General features: G+C 50.0%; 1 protein-coding gene across 2 annotated transcripts in view; it reads left to right on the top strand.

The window, feature by feature from the left end:
• Positions 1 to 4260: 4260 nt before the first annotated feature.
• Positions 4261 to 24500, top strand: part of DUSP22 (dual specificity phosphatase 22) — a gene marked incomplete at both ends in the record, with an annotated part of 65195 nt that continues 44955 nt past the window's right edge. For both annotated transcript variants that reach the window (XM_080709978.1, XM_080709977.1), the window contains 2 exons: positions 4261 to 4281; positions 17555 to 17588. In XM_080709978.1, coding sequence (XP_080566104.1) covers positions 4261 to 4281; positions 17555 to 17588 — 55 coding nt within the window. The remainder of the gene's footprint in view (positions 4282 to 17554; positions 17589 to 24500) is intronic.

The raw sequence follows: 24500 nt of genomic DNA, 5'->3' as shown, positions 1-24500 counted from the left end.
ACAGGTTGGAGGCCGGTCTCAGTAATTCAGTGAGACTCTCAGCCATCTAGTGAGACTCTGTTTCAAAGAAACTAAAAAAGGGCAAGGGGTATATCTTGAAAGTAGAATGGCTTAGAGTAACACACACACACACACACACACACACACACACACACACACACAATCTGCCAGTAGATTTATCCACTCATGAGATTAGACTTTACCTCTAAGTGTGTGTGTGTGTGTGTGTGTGTGTGTGTGTGTGTGTGTGTTACTGGAGATTGAATCCAGAGGCATCTACCTCTGAGCAAAATCCCAGCCCTATTTTATTTTGAAACAGGGTCTCAGTAAGTGACGGAAGGCCTCACTAAATTGCTGAGGCTGGCCTCAAACCTGCGATACTGCTGTCTCAGCCTCCCAAACACTGGGATTACAGGCAGGTACTATCATGCCCAGCTCAAGTATTCTACTCTTTAAGGCTTGGAGACATTGTTGATAGTCATAACAAGAGGGTGTGACTAGAATGCAGTAGAAACCAGAGATGCTTCTAAACATTGTCTGATGCGCAGGGCAACCTCCAACAATAAAAATGTACTCCGCTCAGCTGCAAATGTCAGTAGGGCTGAAGCCGAGAAACCTGGGATTACCATATGTTCAAGAGCTCATGGAAGATCGTGTAACTACTTCTGACAGTTGGGCAGAGGTTGATCTCAATTCTCTGATGCCACCACTGACACCTCTAATGATCTGGCTGACTTTAATGCTTGAGTTTCTTCTTGTTCCAATTTTAGTACATGTGCTGCTGAATCGGGCACTGAAAGCCTTCTCTTTCAACTTCTGTTCTTTATCATCTCCTCTTTTCCCACTTAAAGAAAAAGAAAAAGTTGAGAATTTGACATGACTTTTGGGCATGAGGACCTTCTAGAGCTGTGAATGGATACTGGCCAGAGTAGTATTTTGCTTGTTCAGAGACGGTTCGTGTGTGTGTGTGTGTGTGTGTGTGTGTGTGTGTGTGTGTGTGTGTGTTGTGTGTGTGTGTGTAGGGGGGATACTGAAGATTGAATCCAGGGACATTCTACCTCTGAGCTGCGCCTCCAGCCCTATTTTAATTAATTAATTAATGTTTTGCAGTACTGGGGATGGAACCCAGGGGCATTCTACCTTCAAGCTACATCCCCAGCCCTATTTTTTTATTTTTTATTTTGAAACAGGGTCTCACTGAGTTGCAAAGAGCCTCACTAAGTAGCTGAGGCTGCTCGTGAACCACCATCCTCCTGTCTCAGCCTCCCGAATGCTGGGATTACAAGCATGCGCCACCATGCCCAGCTAATTTATTTATTTTTGAAACAGGGTCTCCCTAAGTTGTAGAGAGCCTAAGTTGCTGAGGCTGGCCATGAAGCTGCGATCCTCCTTTCTTTTTTCTTTTTTTTTTTTTTTGGTGGTACTGGGGTTCCTGGAAGCCCTTCTTCCTCCGGGCTACACTCCCAGACCTATTTTATATTTTTGAAACAGGGTCTCTTACGCCAGCACGGCTGGCTTCGAACCTGCGCGATCCTCCTGTCTCTGCCTCCCAAGCGCGGGGATTACAAGCGTGCGCCACCACGCCCGGCATGCAATCCTCCTTTCTTAGCCTCCCAAGTGCTGGACATCTGAGCTGGAGGCATAAGTTTATCTAGAGAGTATGAATAAGAGAAGAAATGTTCAAATGGATGACAGAAGAAATACTGGATATGGATTTGTCATTTAGGGGCAAGCGCCAACCCACAGACTGTTTGTACTCTGAAAAGCTCATCTGGCTTCTGAAAAGATGGAGAGTGCAGAGAAACAAATGTGATTGGTTGATTGCTGGAGAGGACCTTCAAAAAGTCACAGTTCGACGCTCTCATTTTAAAGAGTTTGAAAATGCCGGCCCGGAAAATTTGCTCGTCGTGCCCAAGATCACCGGTCTCGGGACTTCCCAGGTAACTGCCAACCATGCTGTGCTGCCCCAGAGGAGGACAGGAAAAACAAGGACACGGCGATGGCGGGATGCAGAGGGGATGGGGCTGGCCGCTCAGGGGACTGGACTGCAGGAGGGAGAAGAGGGACTGAAGATGAGAGGTCCTTGAGCAAGGGGCAGAAAAGGCACTGCCCAGTCTGGGTCCCATCCTGCCTATGGAAACAACACAGGTGCGGGGTGAGGGGGTGCGGGATGCCCCAAAGATGCGTGTGTACATGGAGACAGAAGACATGTCTGCAAGCTCTTTTCAAAACGTTAGCCGACGTCATAAACCCATCACTGCTTTCTCGGCTCACAAGAATTCATTAACGTGTGTGTGTGTGTGTGTGTGTGTGTGTGTGTGTGTGTGTGTGTGTGTATGTGTTACTGGGGATTGAACCAAGGGGCATTCAACCTTTGAGCTGCACCCCTAGCCCCCTTTTAATTTTATTTTTGTTTTGAAAGAGTCTCACTAGGCTGCTGAGAGTATCCGTCTATTGCTGAGGCTGTCCTCGAACCTTCCTGTTTCAGGTTCCCAATACTAGGATCACAAGCATGTGCCACCACGCCTGCCAGCATTCATTAATTAAATTTTTTTTTTTTTGCTGTATGGGAATTGAACCCAGGGTATTCTACCTCCAAGCTATACCCCCAGCCCTTTTTAAAATTATTATTTTAAAACAGGGTCTCACTAAATTGCAGAGGGACTCACTAAGTAGCGGAGGCTGGCCATGAGCCTGTGATCCTCTTGTCTCAGCCTCCCAAATGCTGGGATCACAAGCCTGCACCATCACGCCCGGCAGAATCCATTAATCTGACAAATATTGGCCACACCGCTATTTTGTGCTAACTGTCCTAGTCCTCGGGCTACCGTGGTGAGGAATACGGACAAGGAGCTTCTTTCTTTGGACTGTGCTGTTCAGTGAGACACATAAAAGGAAGGAAATAATTCTGATCACATTCAAGGCCGGGAAGAAAACAATATAGCGCACAGTGAGAGCAAGCAAAGGGCTCGTCTTTGACTCGGGCGGTCAGGAAAAGCCTTGTTGAGGACACGACATTGGGATAAGACCTCACAGTGGCAAAGAGCTGGCAACAGCGGTGTCTGGGTAGAGCCCTGCCCAGAATCAAACCTGCCGGGGCTGACAGAGAGCTACTGCGGTGCAACTCCACGCGCAAGGAGGGGCAGATGAAATGGGACCGGCAGCCATGGGCCAGGCACGTCCGTTTGCTGCCTGTGTTCAGCAAATACTAGGCACCAGCTCTGCGCGGGTCATTGCTCAGATACATACACGAAAAAGAGAAAGCCCTAGCTCAAGGATACTGCTCTCAGGAGGAACTTAGGAATTCAGTTGGGGTTCGAGAACACCCCAAACGATTCTACCGGTTAGACTGGAACCCCGACCAGGCGTGCCTGCGCTCCCCAGGAGGAAGGGGGCTTTGGTATCCATGCACCCAGGCGCCTACCACAGCCAGTTTACATCCTGACGAAGGGGTCACACACCCATCTGAGGCGATGAGGTGTGAGGTCGCAGATCCTCCCAAATAGGGGAGGTCAGGCCTGCCCCGGTGAGTCACCTGGCCCACCTCGCCCCGCTCCAGCCTTCTGGGTCTGGGTGGGTGGGGCAGGGCCGCAGGAATGTCCCGGCCTAAATCGGTCGTACTCAGAAAACCCAGGCCGGGGAGCCCCAAGATCAGGGCTCTGGTTAGCACCTGATTCATCCAGACAGAGCTCCGGCTAGCAACAGCCCCCCTTCCCCACACCACGAGTCGCCCCAGGGGAAAAGGCCAGCAGGGACCAAAGGACCACGGACCGCTGAGCCCACCGCGACTGCTCCACTGCGCCTGCGCGTCCCCGGGAGGCGGGGGAGGGAGGCGGCGGCTCGGCTCGGGCTGCGCATGCGCGCTGCGCTCCGGCGCGGCCTTGGGGGATGCGGACTCCAAGTCCCCGGGTGCGCGCGCGGGGCGGGAGCGCGCGGGGCCGGGCGGGGGCGCGCGCGGGGGGCGGGCACCCGCGCAGCGAGACCATTTCCCAGCAAAGGCTCCGGGGCCGGTGCCCCGCTGGCGCCGGGGAGTTCCGGGGCGGCTGAGCGGAGAGCCCTGCCATCCAGGCCGGGTCCTCGGAGCCCAGCGGGTCCCCCCACCCGGCCCCCGGCCCCGGCGGGGGTCACTTAGTGTTGTCTACACCGCGAGCACGCACTCTGCCCCCGCCCGCCCCTCCCGCGCCTCCCTCCTGTTGTAACATGCCATTAGCGAGCCTGCGACCTCAGAGCTAAGGGTGCTAGCGCCCGCTCTCAGCCAGCATGGGGAATGGGATGAACAAGGTAACGTGTCTTTGCGTCGTCTGTGCTGTTTTTGCCTCGACTGCCCAGCCACCCCCACCCCCGGGGAGGCGCTCGGGGTCTCGGGGTCCCGGCCGCCTCGCAGCGCAGAGGGGCTGCCGCTGCCCCTGCCCACCTGTCTCCCCGACCCGATCGGGTCTTTCACCTGCGACTTTGACCCGGGGTGCACTTTTCCTCTTGGGGGGAGCGGAGCGGGAGGGCGGGGCGGAGTGTGGGGGTCCGCGATCCCGATGTCTGCGTTTTGGGGGTGTTCCCGTACCCCACCCCCGGCCGGCTTCCGGGTAAGCCGCCCTCCCCTGACAGGCCGGCGGGTGAGCTTTGCGGCTGAAACAAGCCTTGCCCTTTAAAAGCGTCGACACTCGCTGTGCCTCGCTCTCGAATGGCTGCGGTTTCGGCCTCTCCCCTCCCCGTGCGTCCCAAAGTAGGCGCTTGAACCTCGCCACCCACGTCGCTCGTAAACGGGTGTCGCTGGGTGTCTTCTGTAATTTCCTCTTTTCCTCCCCAGATTTTTTTTTTTTTCCGCCCTTGTGCATAGAGAAATTGTCAGGGGCCTAAGAACATAGCTGGTTTTAAATAAGGGGATGGGGGGGGGTAAGATCCAGAGTTGATTTATCTTCGGTTCTATGGCTTCCACTCCAAGGGCAACCTGTTGGCGGGCCGCGGGTGCTCATCACTCCTCGGGAATCGGTGTTGTTTTCTGTGTCCCTGTTCTGGCCTCCACCCTCCGTTCTCCGGTTTCCTGCCTCCTAGGCTGGGGCGTGAGCTGCGTTTTCCTGCCCAGGGACACCGACTCGCCCCATGCGAGGCAGTCCATAGACAGTGACCAGGGATGGGTCTGTGTCAGCCTCAAGGCTGAGGGGGTTGTGATTTGGTACTTAACTGGCTCCCAGAAAATCCTCAGGAGACTTTTCAAAGCCCCCAACCAAGACGAGCACCCCCCTGCAGGTCTTTGGAATGGTCCTGGATCATCAGACTGTGGTCTCTGGCTTCATGGCTTCCTCCTCCGGTTGTGTTTCACCCGCCCTGGTCTCCACAGACACTCGGCCTCCATATTTGGTGGGCAGAACAGCCTTCTTTGCTTGCACGTAGAAGTCAGAAATGCAAGGTGGGGAAGGGAAAAAAATGTTGTGGCTGGGACCCTGCGCTCCCCCGGGGCATCTTCTCATCTGCCCTCCTGGAGTCCACTGCGCCCGGGATCCAGCTCTCTGAGAAGCCGTGCCCTTGCGCCGAAGCCATATAACTAAGCCAAGCCACCTCTGAATCCTTTCTCTCATCCCATTATGTAAAACCAGCTCCGTTCTCCCGCACTGTAACTCACTCATTTTGGTGATTACAATTATTTTATTTCCTTCCTTCCATCCTTCGATCAAGTTTGGAAACAGTCTCCCTCTCTCTTGGGTAGATACTTAGCTGCGTCCCCATCAGTACTGGAAACCATCAGCATCAGCGCCACGAGGCTTCTCCTTTCAAAGTTAGACCAATTAAAGTGTGCGGCGCACGCTTGCGGGTTCCGTTTGTGTCCCCTTTGCTGTGGTTGCACCCCGACTTTCCTTCGGCGGTCTCTACAGTTTTTCCCACTTGAGTTCTTCAGTCTCAGCCTCTTTCTGCATTTAATTTGTATCATTTTTTAAATGTTATAATTCACAGAATTGAGTTTAGGAATATAAATGATTGCCTACCCAAGGGGTCAAAACTCATTCTATGCTTTTCAGCAACAGCCGTATTGTTTATGAGTTTTTATCTCTCAAAGTGAGTAACACGTTCCTTGGCTATGTTATTATCATAATTATCTTGTATTTTATAGAGAGCCTTGATATTCAACGTAGACATGGGGAAGCATGTACGTGGAGATATTTGAGAGACTTTGTTTTAAACATGTATGGATCTGGTGTTTACTGTGGACCAGGTGTGCTGGTTGGAGAGAGGGAGGAGTCTAATGCAAATTAGAGGGAGGAGTCTAATGCTGGTTGGAGAGAGGGAGGAGTCTAATGCAAATGACCTTCATTTGCAAATGGTCCTTCATAGGTTATACCGTTAGTATAACCAGCGCTCGTCCAATAGAAATAGAATCTGAGTCGGGCGCGGTGGCGCACGCTTGTAATCCCCGCGCTTGGGAGGTGGAGACAGGAGGATCGTGCAGGTTCGAAACCAGCCGCGCTGGCTTGAGACCCTGTTTCCAAATAAAAAAGTATAAAATAGGTCTGGGAGTGTAGCCCGGAGGTAGAAGGGCTTCCAGGAACCCCAGTACCACCAAAAAAAAAAAAAAAAAAAAAAATCTGATCCATATCCATCATTTAAAATTTCTCAGTTGCCCTAAAAAAAGTAAAAAAGAAACAGGTGAAATTTATTTTACTAATATATTTTATTTAGCAGAATATACTTAAAAATTTTGTCATTTTAATATGTAACCAATATGTAAAATTATTCATGGTATATTACTCTGTTACTCTGTATGTGTGTGATATACTGAGGATTGAAGACAGGGACATTCTACACCTCCAGCCCTATTTTTTTTTTTTTTTTAATTTGAAGAGAGTCTTGGTAAGTAGCTGAGGCTGGTCTCGAACCTGTTTTAGCCTGCCCAGTACTGGGATAATAGATGTGGGCCACCATGCCTGGTTCCACATTTATTTTTTCCTACTGACTCTTCAGTCTGGTGTGTGTATTTTATACTGAAATCACTTCTCCTTGGGGGCTAGCCATGTTTTAAGTGCTCAGTAGCTGCTGTGGCTAGTAGCTACCATGCTTTATAGCACATTGTAGTGTGTGTGTGTGTGGAGGGGGAGGGAGGAAGGGAGGGAGGGAGGGAGGGAGAGAGAGAGAGAGAGAGAGAGAGAGAGAGAGAGAGAGAGAGAGAGAGAAGAGAAGAGAACACAAATACAAGGTGAAGGACTCTCAGTTCCAAAGGTTAAGACAGGTGAGTGAGAAAACTTTTTTTGTTTTTTGTTTTTTTCAGTCCTGGGGATGGAACCCAGGGGCATTCTACCTCCAAGCCACACCCCCAGTCTTATTTTCTTATTATTTATTTTGGAACAGGGTCTCACTGAGTTAAAAGGGCCTCACTAAGTAGCTGAGGCTGTCTGCGAACCACGATCCTCCTCTCTCAGCCTCCCAAATGCTGGGATTACAAGCGTGCACCACCACACGCAGCTCAGGAAATAGGTTTTTACAGAAACCTAAAGAGGGCATTCAGTCCAGACAACAGGCCCCCAAGGAAACAAGTTTGACTTGCCATCAGAAGGAATTACCCCAAATTACAAGGCTAGTTAGTGGCCAAGCAAATTGGCAGAAGCCAGCAACTCAAAGCCTTCACTAAAACTTTCCCACCTCTTACTGTGTACCATGTAATGGGACTTCCTGTTTTCCCCAAATGTAAAAAAAAAAGCAAAAAACGAGTGATTTTTGAGAATCAGTGGAAGGTGCTAACCATAGAGATGCTTTTTTTTTTTTTTTTTTTTTTTTTTTTTTTTTTTTTAAAGAGCATGGCATAAATAAAAACGAGTGATGTTCTTGGAACTAAGAACATAACTGAGTCTTTGTACCCTGAGGTTCTTGGGACAAAATTTCTTTCTCTATACCTTACGAATGGGTTTCCCATGGCTAAAGAAGGCTCATGAACTAAATGTGGCAGCTGGTGCCCTGATTATATCAGTTTCTGTGTAGACTTCTAAGTCCCCATGGTGACCTTTCCATCCCCGTGCCCCATCCTCTTGTGTATTATTCAGAGGGAAACAGCTCTCTGTATTCTGCCCAATTAAAGATGACGAGGGAATAGAGAAAGGAGGCCCAGCAGGTTGACCTGTTAGTTTTTTAGCTTTGTCTCATGGGCCTGCTCTTTAGAGCCTCATTATAAACCTGTGAGGTCAGGCTATCTCACCCGGTTTGTCCAGGTTGAGAAATTGAGGCTTGGAAAGATTAGACAGGATGACTAAGGCCCTGCTGCAGGGGAGTGGTAGAACCAGGTTCCCGTTGATTTCAAGACAGCAGAAGTCTTTCCTTTGACCTACTGTGTCATCTCGTCCCAAGTAAATTCTGAAGTTTTTACAAAAAACAAAACAAAACAAAACAACATGAAAAAGATCCCCAGTGTTTCTGGTTGATGGTCAAATGGGCAAAGTCACCTCCTCTCTCCCTTCGTGTCTGACCTTGAGAAAAGAGGGGGTAAAAGGCGGGCAAGGAAAACTGTGTTTTCATTACTTTTGTGCAAGTCCTACATAAGTTCCCTGTACTGGCCACAATTATAACCACCAGTGAGCTTCTGGTGTGCCGGGCCCTGTCCAAGTCTGTGTAGAGTAATTCATCTGCCCCTCACCTCCACCCCGTGAGTAGGTGCTGCTAATTTCATCCCTGATTTGAAGATTAGGCGCAGAGAGTTTTGGGACCTGCCAAAATTGCTGAGTGGTGAGTGGCGGAGCCTGGACTCAGAGCCAAGTGGGCTGGTTCATAGCCTCGCTTTGCCGCTAAGAGATCAGTCTAGTAAATGTCTCCGGTAAGACTGGGGTTAGACTAGAGAGGCGGCTGCATGCAAAGGTCATGTTTCTGTGGAGCCTCTGAAAACTCCTAGTTGACTCAAGGCTCTCTCAAGAATCTGAACCCCCATATCTTTGGGGGGAGGTCCTATACACCAAACTGTCCGCACCGTCATCTCGTTAGTCGTAAGTGCTATCGCGCCCTACTGAAAACAAAACAAAACAGAAGCAAAAATCTGGTCTCTAGGCAAGCATCGTGCCCGAGAAAGTGGCCCCAAACGCCTTCTCTTGAGCATTCCTTTATCTTGATCAACCTAAATTAATGGGCTAATGTGGGTGGGAGCCTTGACCTTCTAGGGCCGGATGTGAGGACCCTCTGGCTCTGACATCTTGCCCTCCACTGACAGCCAGGGTTGGTTCAGCTTATAGGGCATGCAGCTGCCTGGTCTGTGGCCTCTCCCTTCCTCCCTGTGTCCTTTGAAAGCATCCTGCCCGGTGGGAATGGATGCTCTCCTGGCGTTTCATGGGACACTCACACCCGGTGATGGGAGACCGGCACTTCAGCCAGTCTGTCTGTTTTCCATGAGAAGTCTCCTGAGAAGGACGAGATGACAGGACAGCCCCAACGGAGACATCCCCACCTCTCTGCTGATTCGCGGGATCACGAACAAGTCACACGTCATCATGAAAGTCACGTCATCTTCCTAAGCGTCACTTTTTCTTCTTGGGTTCTTGGACCCCACAACTAAAGGACCTTCAGCGGTTAGCTTAATCCAGTCTCCTTATGTGCTCTCAGTGGAATAATATACTGATACCTTTCCCCAGGTACTCCTCGAGTTCTTAAAAGAAGCAAATGGAAATTTATTGAATGGCATTTTTTTTTTTTTTTTTTACAAATGATAAAGTAAAAAAAAAAAAAATGCTGTGTTACTAAGTGCTTTTGGTTTTGCCCACATCAAGGCTCCGGGCGATCACATCAGGCCTTGGATATGATTGACACCTGTCATATTTTTTTATTTTTTATTTTTATTTTTGGTGGTACTGGGGTTCCTGGAAGCCCTTCTACCTCCGGGCTACACTCCCAGACCTATTTTTACATTTTTTTAAAATTTGGAAACAGGGTCTCCTAAGCCAGCACGCATGGCTGGCTTCGAACCTGCGCGATCCTCCTGTCTTTGCCTCCCAAGCACGGGGATTACAAGCGTGTGCCACCACGCCCGGCTGACACCTGTCATATTTAAGGAAAGACTCTTTTTTCCTTGGGAAAATAAGAGCGTATAGTTATGGAAGGAGCTATAGTTCAAGCGGAATGTGTATCTCTAGGCATAGAGAAGAACTCCTCAACAACCCCACTGCTGAGATTTGGGGCTGGGTGACCTGTGGGAACTACCTGGTGCATTAAAGGATGTCTAGTAATACCCCAGGACTTCACCCAGTAGATGCCAATGCATCTTTTCTCTACATTGTGACAACCAAAAATGTCTTCAGACATTGACAGACATTCACTGGGGGAAATGATTCTCGTCCCCAGGGGAGACACTGGCCTTTTGTCTTGGAATCTCCTGAGGCCTGGGTGGTATGGAACTGGACAGCGATTAGAAGGTAGGCCAGGGCTGGGCGTGGTGGCGCACGCTTGTAATCCCCGCGCTTGGGAAGCGGAGACAGGAGGATCGCGCAGGTTCGAAGCCAGCCATGCGCGCTGGCTTAGGAGACCCTGTTTCCAAATAAAAATGTAAAAATAGGTCTGGGAGTGTAGCCCGGAGGTAGAAGGGCTTCCAGGAACCCCAGTACCACACACACACACACACAAAAACAAAAAAAAACAACAACAACAAAAGAAAGCAGGTAGGCCAGGGCTGCACAGTTCCAGGAGCACTGCGCTGATGTGGGAAGGAGGCTGGAGGGTCTAGCGTTGTTTGCTGGCTGCTAAATGCCAGTTTCCACCTAGCAGCAGGTAACTTGGCTACTCTTGTAATTCATTTCACCCATGCAGCAAGTTGTCTTCACTGTGCTTGATCCTGTGGCGGGAAATAAATATGAAAGGCACACAGATTCTGCTGCCCACATTCCAGGCAGCTTACAGAGGAGGCTGAACACAGCCCCGGCCAGGGATGACGTGTGGTGCTCTCTGGTCTTCTCGCCTCGACACCACCCCCTGAATGTTTTTCCTTCTGTCCTTTTAATGATAAGTTTTTATTTCATATTCACAGAAGAGATGTTTAAAGCAATGTTGGAAGGGCACGCCAGGGTACTCTCAGGTTCTTCCCTTTATAAATGCAAACTGGTTCAGCCCATGGCCAAATGGCCTTAAGAAATTCTCAGTGACATTTAACCCTTCAGGGAATCCACCAAAGGTTTCCCCTTCATTCCTGTCTTTGATGACCAGAAAGTCCTTTCTGACCTAGGGAGAATTAAGATTCCACCCTCATCCTGCTTGACCAGTTTATCTCTTACATCTGGGTGGGGACTTGTGACGGGCCCCGCCCATCAGCCAGTAAGTCCGAGAGCTAAGATGGCGCTGAGCGGAAATCTTCCCCAGAGCACTTAGGTGGTAAACAGCTTTCAGGAAGTGACGACAAGAGCATGAGATACACGGGAACACCGCATGCCATAGGGCAACAGCCAATGGACTGGCTGTTGCCATGAGTTGTGCACGTGAACAGTCTGCTGATTGGCTGTTGGGCTCTATATAAGGGGAAGATTTCTGGGGGGAAAAAGAGAGAGAAGAGAAGATTTACGGGAAGAAGATTTGCGGGAACTGTACAAGAACCTGGGGTAATAAAACTGCTTGAGGAAGATCGTGTAAGAGTCGTCACTGCGCACGACAGGGACTCTTAGATTCCATGGCATCCTGAGGTACTAAGAGAAATGTTTAAAAATAAACTGAAAATATTTCCTGCCTTGGAAGCAGTCATTCCCTGGGGTTTACGTGTGCTTTTGTGGCTCAGGATTTGGTGTTTTGCATTTCTGTGTGGCAGAGCCAGTACACCGTAAGTGTGGATGCAGAGGATATTGATGAGGGGGAGCCCTCAACCCAACCGAGGGGATTGTTAGCCCGAGCTCCCAGGGTTTCCGCAGAAAGATCCTGTCTTCGTTACGTTTGCCCAGACAGTCCTGTAACAGAAAACAGTCTCCCTGGCCAGCAGGATGCCAGGGAGCCTCTATCTCTGTGGTTTCATCACTGTCAATTCACTGATTACTTCTTAGTGTGCCAGAGAACAAGGGAGATGCGCCCCGACATCATTTAAGTGTGGTTTGCCTCCACTAAAGCTGATGTTGAGCCTCAGTCTCTGATATTATGGTATTGAGGGGCGGCGCCATGAGGGCTCTGATGAATGGATGCGTGTTTTTCCTGCAGGAATGGGTTTTCTATCGAGGGTGTTTGGCCTCCTCTTCTCTCTTCTACATACACTAGCATACTCTACCATTGGGAGGCTCTCACCAGAAGCTGAGCAGATGCCGGCACCACGCTCTGGTACTTCCCGGACCTGAGCCAAAATAAACCTCTTTCTTTTATAAGCCACCCAGGCTCAGATATTGTGTCACAGCAATAGGAAGCAGACCGAGACATGCCCCTCTTCTTCAAGGTCAAGCAGAACGTAGACAAATAAATGAAACCATTTGAGGTACTGTCAACTATGGGGTGAAGAAAATAGATTGGTAGGGAGGAGGGTGACAGGGAGTTTGATGGTCAGGAGAGACCTGCCTAGAACCCGTCACCGCAGGGAGAACCCAGAGAACAAGAGACCACCCAGTAGCGGGTGGGGGAAGGACACCCCAGGCAGAGAGAAAGAACAAGGGTTTCAAAGGCCCAATGATCATTAAGGCCAATTTTGTGCTTATTCTTTTAGAGTAGTAGAATATTCCCAAAGAGCATTTCTAAGCTTTTTTCCTTCTTTCAGACCTATCGTTGCTCCCCACCAGGCGGTGATGATTCTACTCCTATGCTAGTCTTCCTTCTGGCTTGCTGTTCAGATCCTCCCTGCATCGACTGGACAGCCATGTTGTCCCAGAGGAGCTCTCTGTTCTTCTCCAGCCTGCTCGATGGGCCATCTTTCTGCTGGAAAACCATTTTCCATTTCATTTCCTCTTTCTCTGTACTCAGAGATGAAGTAGTAACGTGACCAGTTACTTCCTCTGCTGGAGGTAGTTGGCTGCATTCCCCCCCCCCATTGTCCCATCGGGGGTTCCAGTGTGGTATCTCTCTCTTATTGGGGTTCTTGTTCAGTGGATTTCGACAAATGGAGTCCAAGGACTAATAAAGCGTATAGAAATGAAAGTTTAAGTCAAGAAATAAAAGCAGACAAAATCAGCTCCCCCACACAGGGAGAGGGGCTCCCCAAAGAAAGTAACCATTGACGTTCTTGAGAGATGAACTTTTATACCTTACTTAGGTTTCCCATCTGCTCTTTTATGATTGGTCAGAAATGAGTGTTGGGGACCCAATCTCTTTTGCTCACTTTCGGTCCTACTTGAATCGTTATTATCTCGTGGTCTGGTGGGCTCTCATCTCCAGGGCACCTCTTGTCTGCTTACTTTCCCCCACAAGTTGTGTTCAGAATGCAGCCACAGAAGGGGCTGAAGGTTTGTTTTGATTTCCGCGGCCCTTGCTTGGTCCTCGTTACCTTGATGTCTTACTAACTTTCCCTGTTTCTGTTCTTTGTCCAGATGGCCTCTTTTAACCACTTCTGTCCCCAGGTCCCCTGCCCTGCCTCAGTAATGATACCGCGGAAGTAGAAGGGTCAGATCTTTGTACTCCCAAGCTTGGCTCACGAAGCTGGCTGGTGGAGGAGTTTACTTGTGGGCTTTTTATTTATTCTGCGGCAGACCAGCCTTGCTTGATCTTGTTTTTTTGTAATTCGATAAGGAAGAGAACTGGAATCTGACTACAGGCATGAGCGTGAGCAATCCGATTTCTCTTTCTCGTCCTTGAAATTCTAGATCACACGCCTGGTCTGGAAAATGGAGTTAAAAGCACATGTCACGACTCTGTGCTCTCTTGGCATGACTGAAACGTACTTTAGACCCATCTTTCATTATTTTTAGTAAGTCGCCTCTTCCATCTAGACTTTGCGTCTTTCCTTGAGCCTCTTTGGGTCACTGTTGGCTCCCACGCCACCTCCAGCACCACTGACGTTGCTGGTCACGGTTTACCACGTGGAAACCCACCCAGCGTAGAAATGGGCAACAGCTGATCTTTCTGGCAAAGCCTGCTTCAGGCCCGGCCAGCCACCACTTTATACGTTCCTTCATCCCTTAATCCACCTGTTTATTTGTTCATTCACTCATTGAAAAATAATTTATTTGAGCACTTGACCTTGGGGAGCCAATCAAGTTTAGAAAAAAAAAATAGAGAATCAACCCTCGTTATCCGTGGGCTCTATATCCACTGATTCAAACCAGCCACCATTGTACCACCAACACTTTTTAAGTATTAAGTAATTTAGAGATGAATAAAGTATACAAGAGAATGTGCCTAGGTTATATGCAAATATGATGCCATTTTCTTTCTTTTTTTTTGCGGGTCTGGGGGTGGAACCCAGGGGCATTCGACCTCCGAGCTACACCTCCTGCCCTATTTTTTATTCTGTATTTTGAAAACGGGTCTCACTAAGTTGTGGCGGGCCTCACTAAGTAGCCGAGGCTGTCCGCGAACCGCGATCCTCCGGTCTCAGCCTCCCGAATGCTGGGATGACAAGCGTGTGCCACCACGCCCGGCTGCCATTTTCTATAAGGGACCCGAGCACGGGTTTTATCATCCTCGAGATGTCCTGGAACCTTTAGGGATAACCCAGTGACTACTGTATTTTCACGTATACTGCAGGCAGCTGCTGAAGTCAGAGTCTGGATGTTCATGGACCACAGCCATCACACACATGTGTCTCATTTGTCTTCCACAGTATTTATTTTTTTAAAGTTTTCAGAAATTGGGCTATTTCCTATTAAACCTGGATGCTGTGTCTTTGCTGTGGTACTGTGGTCACCTCCTGGGATGTGGGTGAGGCTGGAGAAGGCACTTAGGGGTAGGGCTGAGCACATGTCATCCTAAAAGTCCTCATTGCCCAAGTGTAGAATACATTTCAGGCTGGCCCGTATCTCTTTTGTTATTATTGTTATTGTTATTGTACTGGGGATGGAACCCAGGGGCATTCTACCTCTGAGCTACATCCCCAGCCCTTCGATATTTTTTTGTTTTGGAACAAGGTCTCACTAGATTGCTGAGAGTGTCACTAAGTTGCTGAGGCTGTCCTCAAACCTTGGATCCTCCTGTCTCAGCCCCCCAGGCACTGAAATTACAGGCACTAAAGCAACACCACACTCGGCTCTGCCCATTCCTCTTGAACTGCAGGTTCTCTGAGTGTCACTGCCTCCTAAAAGCCCTCTGTGACCACATATGACAGGAATAAATGCTTGACCACCTGGCTGTCCTGCGACGCTGGTGTGAGCAGAGAATCCAGCCGAGCCAGCGGATGGAGCATCCCCAGCCCATACCCTCACCACGCCCCTCTCCCTCCACCTGTCATGTGCCCACATATGACAGGAATAAATGCTTGACCACCTGGCTGTCCTGCGACACTGGACAAATGCATGCTTATATCATCATCTGGTATAGTTGTCAACTGTCTGGGGATGGAGCCACATGCCATCACGGCTAAATAGAAAAGTTATTCTGACACTCGGTGAAAGTGGCCGGGAACTCTTTCTTACATAACGGAAGAGATGGGTCCAGGGGATCTAAATCCCGGGGGTGGGCAATGTTGACATGTTGGGGGTGGAGGGAGAGGGGCGTGGTGAGGGCGTGGGCTGGGGATGCTCCATCCGCTGGCTCGGCTGGATTCTCTGCTCCCACTAGACTCTGGTGGCCAAGGATACGGCTAGTGGTGAGGAGGACGGGAAGGAGTCAGACACACATTTGATCGGAGGGAGTCCTCGTCACCACCATCCCAGAGAACCTTTAGTATCTAACAGCACACCCTCATAAAGGCAGGGAGGCGCTGGGGAATGGGAAGCCGCGGATGCAAAGCTGTAGGCCCCCAGAAACTGCCCGAGAGCATGGGCTGGGCCCTTCCGCAGACCAACGCGCAATGCATCATTCTGATGTCTTCAAACAGGCGCGATGAAGCATCTCTCCCACCCTTCCTCCCAGGAGACTCCAGGAGACTGATTGTGTTTCAAGAAGGACCCAGAAAGTGCTTTAGCTCCTTGGCAGTGGACACCAGTGTTTTCTTCTGAGATACTGTTTCACGTGTCCTTAGCTACAGAGCTAACCCGGCCTGGCCCCTGCCCTGGCTTCCATCAGGAAGGTGGTAGGCTTCGGACACCCGTCAGACAGTCAGGGCTAATTTTGTGGCCCTGGGTATTGAGTCACCCAAGGCCGTCACCTGCCCCCCAGCCCCGGTCACTTCTGGGTTTTGCCTTTTGTTTTCAAAGTGTCTTTTTTCGTTCCCAGTTTGGTTGAGATGTCGTGTGGCATCTTGGTCTGGCCACACAGAGGAAAACCTTGTGGCTCTGCCTGGTGACTTCTGTAGTGGCTTGACCTGGGCTGTGGGTTTGTAGCCAGGCGGCCAGTGGGCAGGAAGATGCCCGACGAAATCAGAGAGACACGACCGCTGATATCATTTGGCTTTCTCCGTACAAGTGGACAAAAATAGGGACCCCGAGAGGCCTGGGCTGAGGAGGTGGGGTGGTGCTGACGGGGGGGGGGAGGTGTGGTTGGAGCTCCCAGGCATCTGCGATGCCTTCATCCACTTGGAAATCATAGCTGTGGGGGCCTCGATGTATTTTTAGCTTCCAGAGCAGTGACCATACTTGGCTTGCACAGTGTCCCTGCAAAGGCACTGGCAAGATAGGAACTTTGGAGCAAATGTGTGTTCTAAGTAGCCTGTGTATGTTTATGTATTCACTTGGTAACTCTTCAGTGAGCAACTAGGCTTGGGGGCGCACGCCTGTAATCCCAGTACGTGGGAGGCTGAGACAGGAGGATCTCAGGTTCAAGACCAGCCTCAGCAATGTAGTGAGAGTCTCAGCAACCTAGCAAGACCCTGTTTCAAAACAAACAAACAAACAAACAAACAAACAAACACAAACAAATAAGAAGGGTTGAGGGCTATAGCTCAGAGGCAGTATGTCCCTGAGTTCAATCTCTAGTACCAACCAACCATGCAACAGCAGCAGCAGCAGCAACAATAACAAAAACTTTAAACCCTTTATTGAGTGATGACTACACGGGCCCAGAGCTGGGAGCTACCCAAGGGGCTCTCTGGCCCAGCAGAGGGAAGGGCCTAGCCACGCCACAGCATCACCGAACAGGGGGGGCACAGGGCTGTGTGTGCTGAAGCTGTGCCGCCACCCCAGCCTTGGGCTCAGGGTATGAGTTAGCTGCCTGGGGGTGGGTACAGCATGTTGCAAAGGCTGCAGGCCGCAGAGTATGGGCTTGCCGGGGCCCAGATGAGCGCACAGGAGGGGAAGGGTGGGCAGGAGCGCAGGGGTAGTGGACTCCCAGAATGCCCCAGAGCGCCGAGGAAGGGCGGCACTAGAGCCCGGTGTTGAGCTCAGCGAGCTGATGGGCCCCGTTGTGGAGCTGTCTGCGGGCCTCTGGGGCAGCTTTGCTAGTGGCTGTGGGAAGGCTGGAGCCTGAGGTGGAGGTGGGGGTCCCTCCCTGGGTCTGGGGGGGCTGGGACGTGGGCGTGGCAGGTGACCTCCGGCATCTGCTCGGGTGAGCCTCCAGCTCCGCGCAGCACCGTCCCCTTAGGGTCGGCGACACTCACGTCCTGTGTCTCTCCTAGATCCTGCCTGGCCTGTACATCGGCAACTTCAAAGGTGAGTTTTCTCTCTCGTTTTAATTATCGTGGTAAAATTTGCACCCCCCCAACACTTGCCATCTTAGTAACCGTGTGTAAGTGTGTAAGTGTGGCCAGTCAGCGGCGTTCAGGAGTCCCATGATTGTGTAAATATCACCACCACCCATCTCTAAAATTTTTTTACCTCTTTCCAAAATGAAAATCTGCACCCATGAAACACTAATTCTCCATTTCTCCTCCACAAGCCCTATCACTGCGAGTCATGCAGAGGAGTTTTCCTTGTGGAAATGGTTTATTTCACCTAATGTTCTATCTAGTTCATGCATATGGTAGCATGTGTCTGAATTTCCTTTTTTTTTTTTTTTTGTGGTACTGGGGGTGGAACCCAGGGACTTTTCTACCTCCAGGCTACACTCCCAGACCTATTTTATACTTTTTTTAAGGGGTTGTACTGGGGTTTCTGGAAACCCTTCTACCTCCGGGCTACACTCTTAGACCTATTTATATATTTTTTTATTTGGAAACAGGGTCTCTTAAGCCAGCACGGCTGGCTTCGAACCTGCGCGATCCTCCTGTCTCCACCTCCCAAGCGCGGGGATTACAAGCGTGTGCCACCACACCGGGCTATTTTATACTTTATTTGGAAGCGAGGTCTCAGTAAGTTGCTGAGAGCCTCACTCAGTAGCTGAGGCTGGCTTCGAACCTGTGCGATCTTCCTGTCTCAGCCTCCCAAGTGCTGGGATTACAAGCATGGGCCACAATGCCTGGCTTGGAACTTGGGATCAAATCAGGGATGCTCTACTTATTTATTTTACTTTATTTATTTATTTATTTATTTATTTTTGCGGTACTGGGGATGGAACCCAGGGGCATTCTACCTCCAGGATATACCCCCAATCCTATTTTTCTTTCTGGTACTAGGGGTGGAACCCAGGGGCTTTTTATACCTCTGGGTTATAGTACCAGACCTATTTTATATTTTATTTGGAAACAGGGTCTCTCTAAGTTGCTGAGAGCTGCACTAAGTAGCTGAGGCCGACTTCTTCGAACCTGTGCGATCCTGTCTTAGCCTCCCAAGCTCTGGGATTACAATGCCCGGCAGAATTTTCTTCTTTTTAAAGCCTGAATATAAATATCTCATTATGTGGTTTCTGTGCATCTGTCCATGGACACTTGGGTTGTTTTAAGAAAGAAGTAAGTTCACACTTTTGTGTGTGTGTGTGTGTGTGTGTGTGTGTGTGTGTGTGTGGTACTGGGGATGGAACCCAGGGGCATTTTACCTCTGAGATATACCCCCAGCCCTATTTTTTTATTATTCTTTATTTTTGAAACAGGGTCTCACTGAGTTGCAGAGGGCCTCACTCAGTAGCTGAGGCTGTCCACGAACTGCGATCCTCCTGTCTCAGCCTCCTGAATGCTAGGATAACAAGTGTGCGCCAGCATGCCCGGCAAGTTCACTTTTTAAGAGGTCACCTCTAGACTTCTCGCATCTGACTGACAGACAAGTGTAGATTGAGTCTACACACAAGCTCTCTGGAAGGCCATCGTGCACACCGTGCCCGGCTCCTTAGCCAGCACCTGAGGGGTGTGAGCCGCCGACTTAATCTCTAATCTTGTGGAACACGATAATGCAGCCAGCAGAGAGTGAGCCTGAGGCGTGTTCAACGGCCGCAGAATTCATTGACATTTTTGCCTTCTAGTTTTCCAACTGTAGATAATAAATTTCCAGGAGCCTATTTTTAAAAAAATCATCCAAAAAACACGAGTGACAGCTTGGGGCCCGGCAGACGATCCTCATCTCACCGGTGTTGACTTTTCGCACAGTTCTCAGCTGATGGCCCCGTGTTTACTGACTCCCAGCAGCCAGATCTTGCTTCTTTAGCCTTCACACCTCTCCAGAACAAGGCAGAGGCTGCTCACCGAGCTCGTGTGCGTGGGGAGAAGACGCTGGGCCTCCTGCCTGGTGACATCCTGGGCTTGTATAGGTGGAAACACTGGTTTCTTAGCAGCGAGACGGGTGTTCTTCACAGGATGGACAGACCGAGGCAACTTGCCATAAGCCCTCACTTGTCTGGGGTTGGAAGGGGCCAAAGCTCACCATTCAAGTCCAATTCTCTTCTCTCCAGCAAGCCAGAACTGGAGCCGAGTCAGCGCGGCTCATGTCTATTTTCTGGCTGTTGTTTGAATTTTGGGGTTTAGATTCGGGCTGCTAGTGTATGCAGGCTTTATGATGTCCCCACATGGTGTTTATTTCCCTTCCTTCCACCTGCTGTGAGCTCCCAGTGCTGCTAATTGGCAAAGAAAACTGAGCAAAGGGAGATGACAGCTGCTAATTGCTACTCAAACATGTTTAAAAATACTCCCGGCGTCCCCAAATTAGTAGACGCCGTAGTTCTGAAAGCGCTTTGTGGTAGGCAGGCTGGGCTGCGTTAACTGAGCAGAGTATCTTCAGAGAGTGACTCGGTGAGCTATTATTGACTGCTTTTGTGGGGGAGGTCGTGTTCAGGTTAGGACTTCTTAGAAGTAGATTTGATCCGTGAGTATATTTGCAAATGAGAATTTTTGCTGAACATGAACCCAGTTCAGGACCTCTGCTGACGGTCTGTGAGCATTTTAGCCTGACTCACGGAAAGCTATCTTCTTTTACAGGGACGGGCCTGTGCCGCATTGAGAAGACATTTGAAACTCCTACTAAAACCTGTACCTGTCTTCTAAATGTTCAGGGGCACAGGAGTCCCTCACAGTTCCTAGATTCTTGCTTTGTGGTTATACCTGTCAAGGAGCCCACAACCAGCCCCTGTTCAGATGGTCGATGGTGTCTCCTTGCCTTCAGTTATCCTGATATTAGTATGTGATTGGGTTGTATTCCCTCTCTAATTTACCAAACACTTATCACACCCTAGATGGAAGGCATATTTAAAACCAAGGAATGAGCCAGGTGTGATGGTGTATGCATAACATCCCAGCAATTTGGGAGGCTGAGGCAGGAGTATCACAAGTTCGAGGCCAGCCCAGGATGGGGCTCAGTGGTAGAGTGCCTCTGAGTTCAGTCCCTCAGAAAATAATAATGAAAAGCTGGGCGTGGTGGCGCACGCTTGTAATCCCAGCATTTGGGAGGCTGAGACCTGGAGGATCGTGGTTTGTGGACAGCCTCAGCTACTACTTAGTGAGGCCCTCTGCAACTCAGTGAGACCCGGTTTCAAAATAAAGAATAAAAAATAGGGCAGGGGGTGTAGCTCGGAGGTCAAATGCCCCTGGGTTCCATTCCCAGACCTGCAAAAAAAAAAAAAAAAAAAAAAAAGAGAAAACAATAATAAAAATTAAAATTAAAATTAAAGGTGTGAGGGGCTGGGGGTCTAGCTTGGTTATAGAGCACTTGCCTAGCATGCTTGAGGCCCTGGGTTAGGTCTCCAGCACTGCAAAAAAAATTCAAAATGGATGAAACAGAGGAATTATAGTGCTGTACACTAGCAAGAGGCAGAAAGGAAAGACAGCGCCGTGCCTCTGCAGGGCTGTGACCTGTTCATCCCGCACGCTCACTGGAGACACTGTGTGCTGAGAGCTGGGCGTGCACAGGTGCCTCATCCGACAGGAGTCGGGGTCCAGGGACAGGCGGGCTACAGGAAGGGGTCCATGGCGGAGCAGCCGGCACATGGCAGCCTTGGCATCCCAGCCGCCCTTCTGCTCAGGAGCCAGTCACGTGCCCACAGCTGGGCATTCAGATTTGGACAGTAATGTGGGCCAGCCGAGAGCCAGGTGGGACCCGACTGGACAACAGGGTTCTGCTCCCAGCCAGCTCAGCGGCACACTATAGGCTGTCGCTGTCCTGAGAAACAGTAATACTCACGAAGCACGGACGCCTGGCCAGGCCTGCAGGCGCCTGCTGGCGGGAGCCTCACGGACAGCCAGCCTTTCTCCTCCTGGGAGACGAGCACAGCTGTCCTCTGTGTTTTAGCCTGTTGACTCCTTTAGCCACCCATCCAGTCTTCCATTTAAATTAAAAATGGCACCGTGAAGCCGGGCATGGTGGCACATGCTTGTAATCCCAGCATTTGGGAGGCTGAGACCAGAGGATCACACAGGTTCAAAACCAGCCTCAGCTACTTAGGTCCTTTGCAACTCAGTGAGACCCTGTTTCAAAATAAAGAATAAGCCGGGCGTGGTGGTGCACGCTTGTAATCCCCGTGCTTGGGAGGCGGAGACAGGAGGATCGCGCTGGTTCGGAGCCAGCCTCGCTGGTTTAAGAGACCCTGTTTCCACATAAAAAGTAAAAAAAAAAAAAAAAAAAAAAAAAAAAGGTCTGGGAGTGTGGCCCGTGGGAATGTATCCCAGAAGTAGAAGGGCTTCCAGGAACCCCAGTACCACAAAATAAAGAATAAAAAGTAGGACTGGGGGTGTAGTTCGGAGGTAGAATGCCCCTGCCTGGGTTCCATCCCCAGTACCCCCCCCCAAAAAAAGGTACCTTGAAATTGATGGTTTAAGCAATGTTAGGTAATACATGAAATTATCAACACTGATCTCAGCATCGTGTCTGGGGGAGGAAGATGGGGGATCCGAGGGCTGCGTGCATGGACACCCATCACTCGACACCTCAGGATGGCGTGCTGTCACAGTGGACCAATGAAAGTATGGCAGTCAGTGAATGATGAAAACCAAGACAGGATAAATCGCAAAGGAAACAAGCCTACTGTAACACAGCAAGCAGCAGAGACTTGCATATAGGAGAACGAGCCAGGCGCGGTGGTGCAGCCGTCCTCACAGTCCTTGGGAGGCGGAGACAGACGGGCCACAGGGGCAAAGCCAGCCTCAGCAACTTAGCGAGACCCTGCTTAAAAAAGAAAAAAGGGCTGGGGTGTAGTTTGGAGGCAGAATGGCCCTGGGTTCCATCCCCAGTACACACACACACACACAAAAAAAAAAAAAAAAAAAAAAAAAAAAAAAAAAAAAAAAAAAAAAAAAAAAAAGAAGAAAGAAAGAAAGAAAGAAAAGAAAAGGAAGGAGAAAATTAAGTCTCTCCCTTCTGACCCATTCTTCTCTCCTCTTTTTCTTCCCCTTCCTTCCTTCTGCCCTTCCTTTCTTCCATCCCTCTCGCTCCCTCCCTCTTGTAGCAGGGTCCCTTCCCTATCCCTCTGCACTCCTTCAACTTTGCCCCAAATAATAAACAGTTTTTCAATTCCTGGAGATTTTTCTACCACAAATGAAGCCAGGTGCCAGAGCCAGGTCTCGCTGCCACGCCGAGAGCCCCTCAGCTGCGGCAGCCTGTGCCCGCGGTCCTGCCCAGCTGCGGGGTGTGGGGGAGTGGGGAGCAGAGGGAGGAAAGAGCCCCCTGCCTGGGGTCTCTGCTTTCTCACAGTTTGCCACAGGCAGACGTGAATGCCAGCTGACAAAGAAAGCCCTCATTGTGCGAAGATGTTCCCAGAAATCTAGACGAGTGGGAACACGCCAGGCACTCCGTGTCGGTGCTGAAGTGCACGGAGGCGGTATTGGGGTCGCAGAGCTTTGCTCTGCGTCTGCCCGTAAGGTACACATTCCGGGTGAGATCCCAGTTGCTCAGATAAAGTTGAGTGGGGAAATGACCACACAGGAGGCTGAGGTGGTCTGCTCTCAGCTTAACCGGGGGAGCCGGGGAGGACGTGGTGGGTGGAGGAGAGCTGGGGTCAGGTGTCTTTGCCATCAGTGTGGAATTGCCAACATTCAGCAATGACCGGATTGAGAGGCTCCTGCCACAGCCTTGGGAATTCATATGATTGTGATAATAGTAGTGATGATGTATCTGTGTGTTTTCTGTTGCTACAGCAAAATACCTGAGGCTGGGTACTTTATAAACAAAAGAAATTCATTTAGCGCTCAGTTCTGGAGGACCAACTGCACGGCACCGGCATCCTGGAAGGGCCCCTTTGACTGTCACAATATGGTGGAGATATAGGAAGGAAAGTGGCCACTGGAGAAAGGGGCAAGTGTGCGAGGTAGCCTCGCTTTATACCAGCCTGCTTTCAGGAGAACGAATTCACAAGATCAGAACGAATTCAGAACTCTAGGGTTTACTACAAGGCACTAACTGTAGACATCACTGAATTATCTTCTCAGGGGAAACTAGAACGTAAAGCGAGATTGGAATCTCTTGCCCATTGGTCAGCACATTCTCAATTTGGGGGGTAAGGTTCTCTGGGCATGATTCAGCATCGGCCTGAGCTGCAGAGCCAAGCTGGGGTGGGGGCAGGTCTATTTAGTACAGAGACTTCCCTTGCCCTCCTCCTGCTGCCTGGCCCCACCGGAGTCCCTGAAGCAGTGTGGCAGGTGCTCTGAGAAACACTGACAAGGAAGTTCTTTCCTCGCAGGGGTCCATTTCTCTAGGGTGTGTGTGGACTGGGTCATTTCTAACGGTTGCTCCAGTATGGTTTTATTAGTTGTATTCAGAGGTGGTCCTGCTTGTTTTTTGCCAAACCAGCTCATTCCCCATGGCCACCCTAGCATATACCCTCGCCTTAGGACTGGGCTGTCCCTGTCCCCTTTATCTTATGAGCAGAAAGTGCATGGTGGCACATGCCTATAATCTCAATACTTGGGAGGCTGAGACAAGAAGATCTGAGGTTTGAGGCCAGCCTCAACAACTTAGCTGGACCTTCAGCAACTTAATGAAGCCCTGTATAAAAAAATACCAAATAAATAAACACACGAATAAAAATAATGTGGGCCAATCAGTAAAACAAACAACCTCAAATCCAAATATGATGGATGTTAAAGAGAATGGGGTGTACCGTAACCCTACATCCCAACACAACCATGGCTAATGTCCCTCTAGCTTTTTTTTCCCATGTGACTTCTAACTTGGAACCTTCCGGTTGGTTTTCTTTAGATGGGTTTGTAGCATTTGTGATTCCAAGTGGCTCTGAGTGGCTTAGGGGGTTAGAAATAGCATCAGGACACCAGC

This window comes from Muscardinus avellanarius (genome assembly GCF_963383645.1).
Source record: "Muscardinus avellanarius genome assembly, chromosome: 14".
Taxonomy (NCBI): Eukaryota; Metazoa; Chordata; class Mammalia; order Rodentia; family Gliridae; genus Muscardinus; species Muscardinus avellanarius.
The sequence above is the reverse complement of the archived record's forward strand: the minus strand, read 5'-3'. Positions and strand labels throughout refer to the sequence as shown.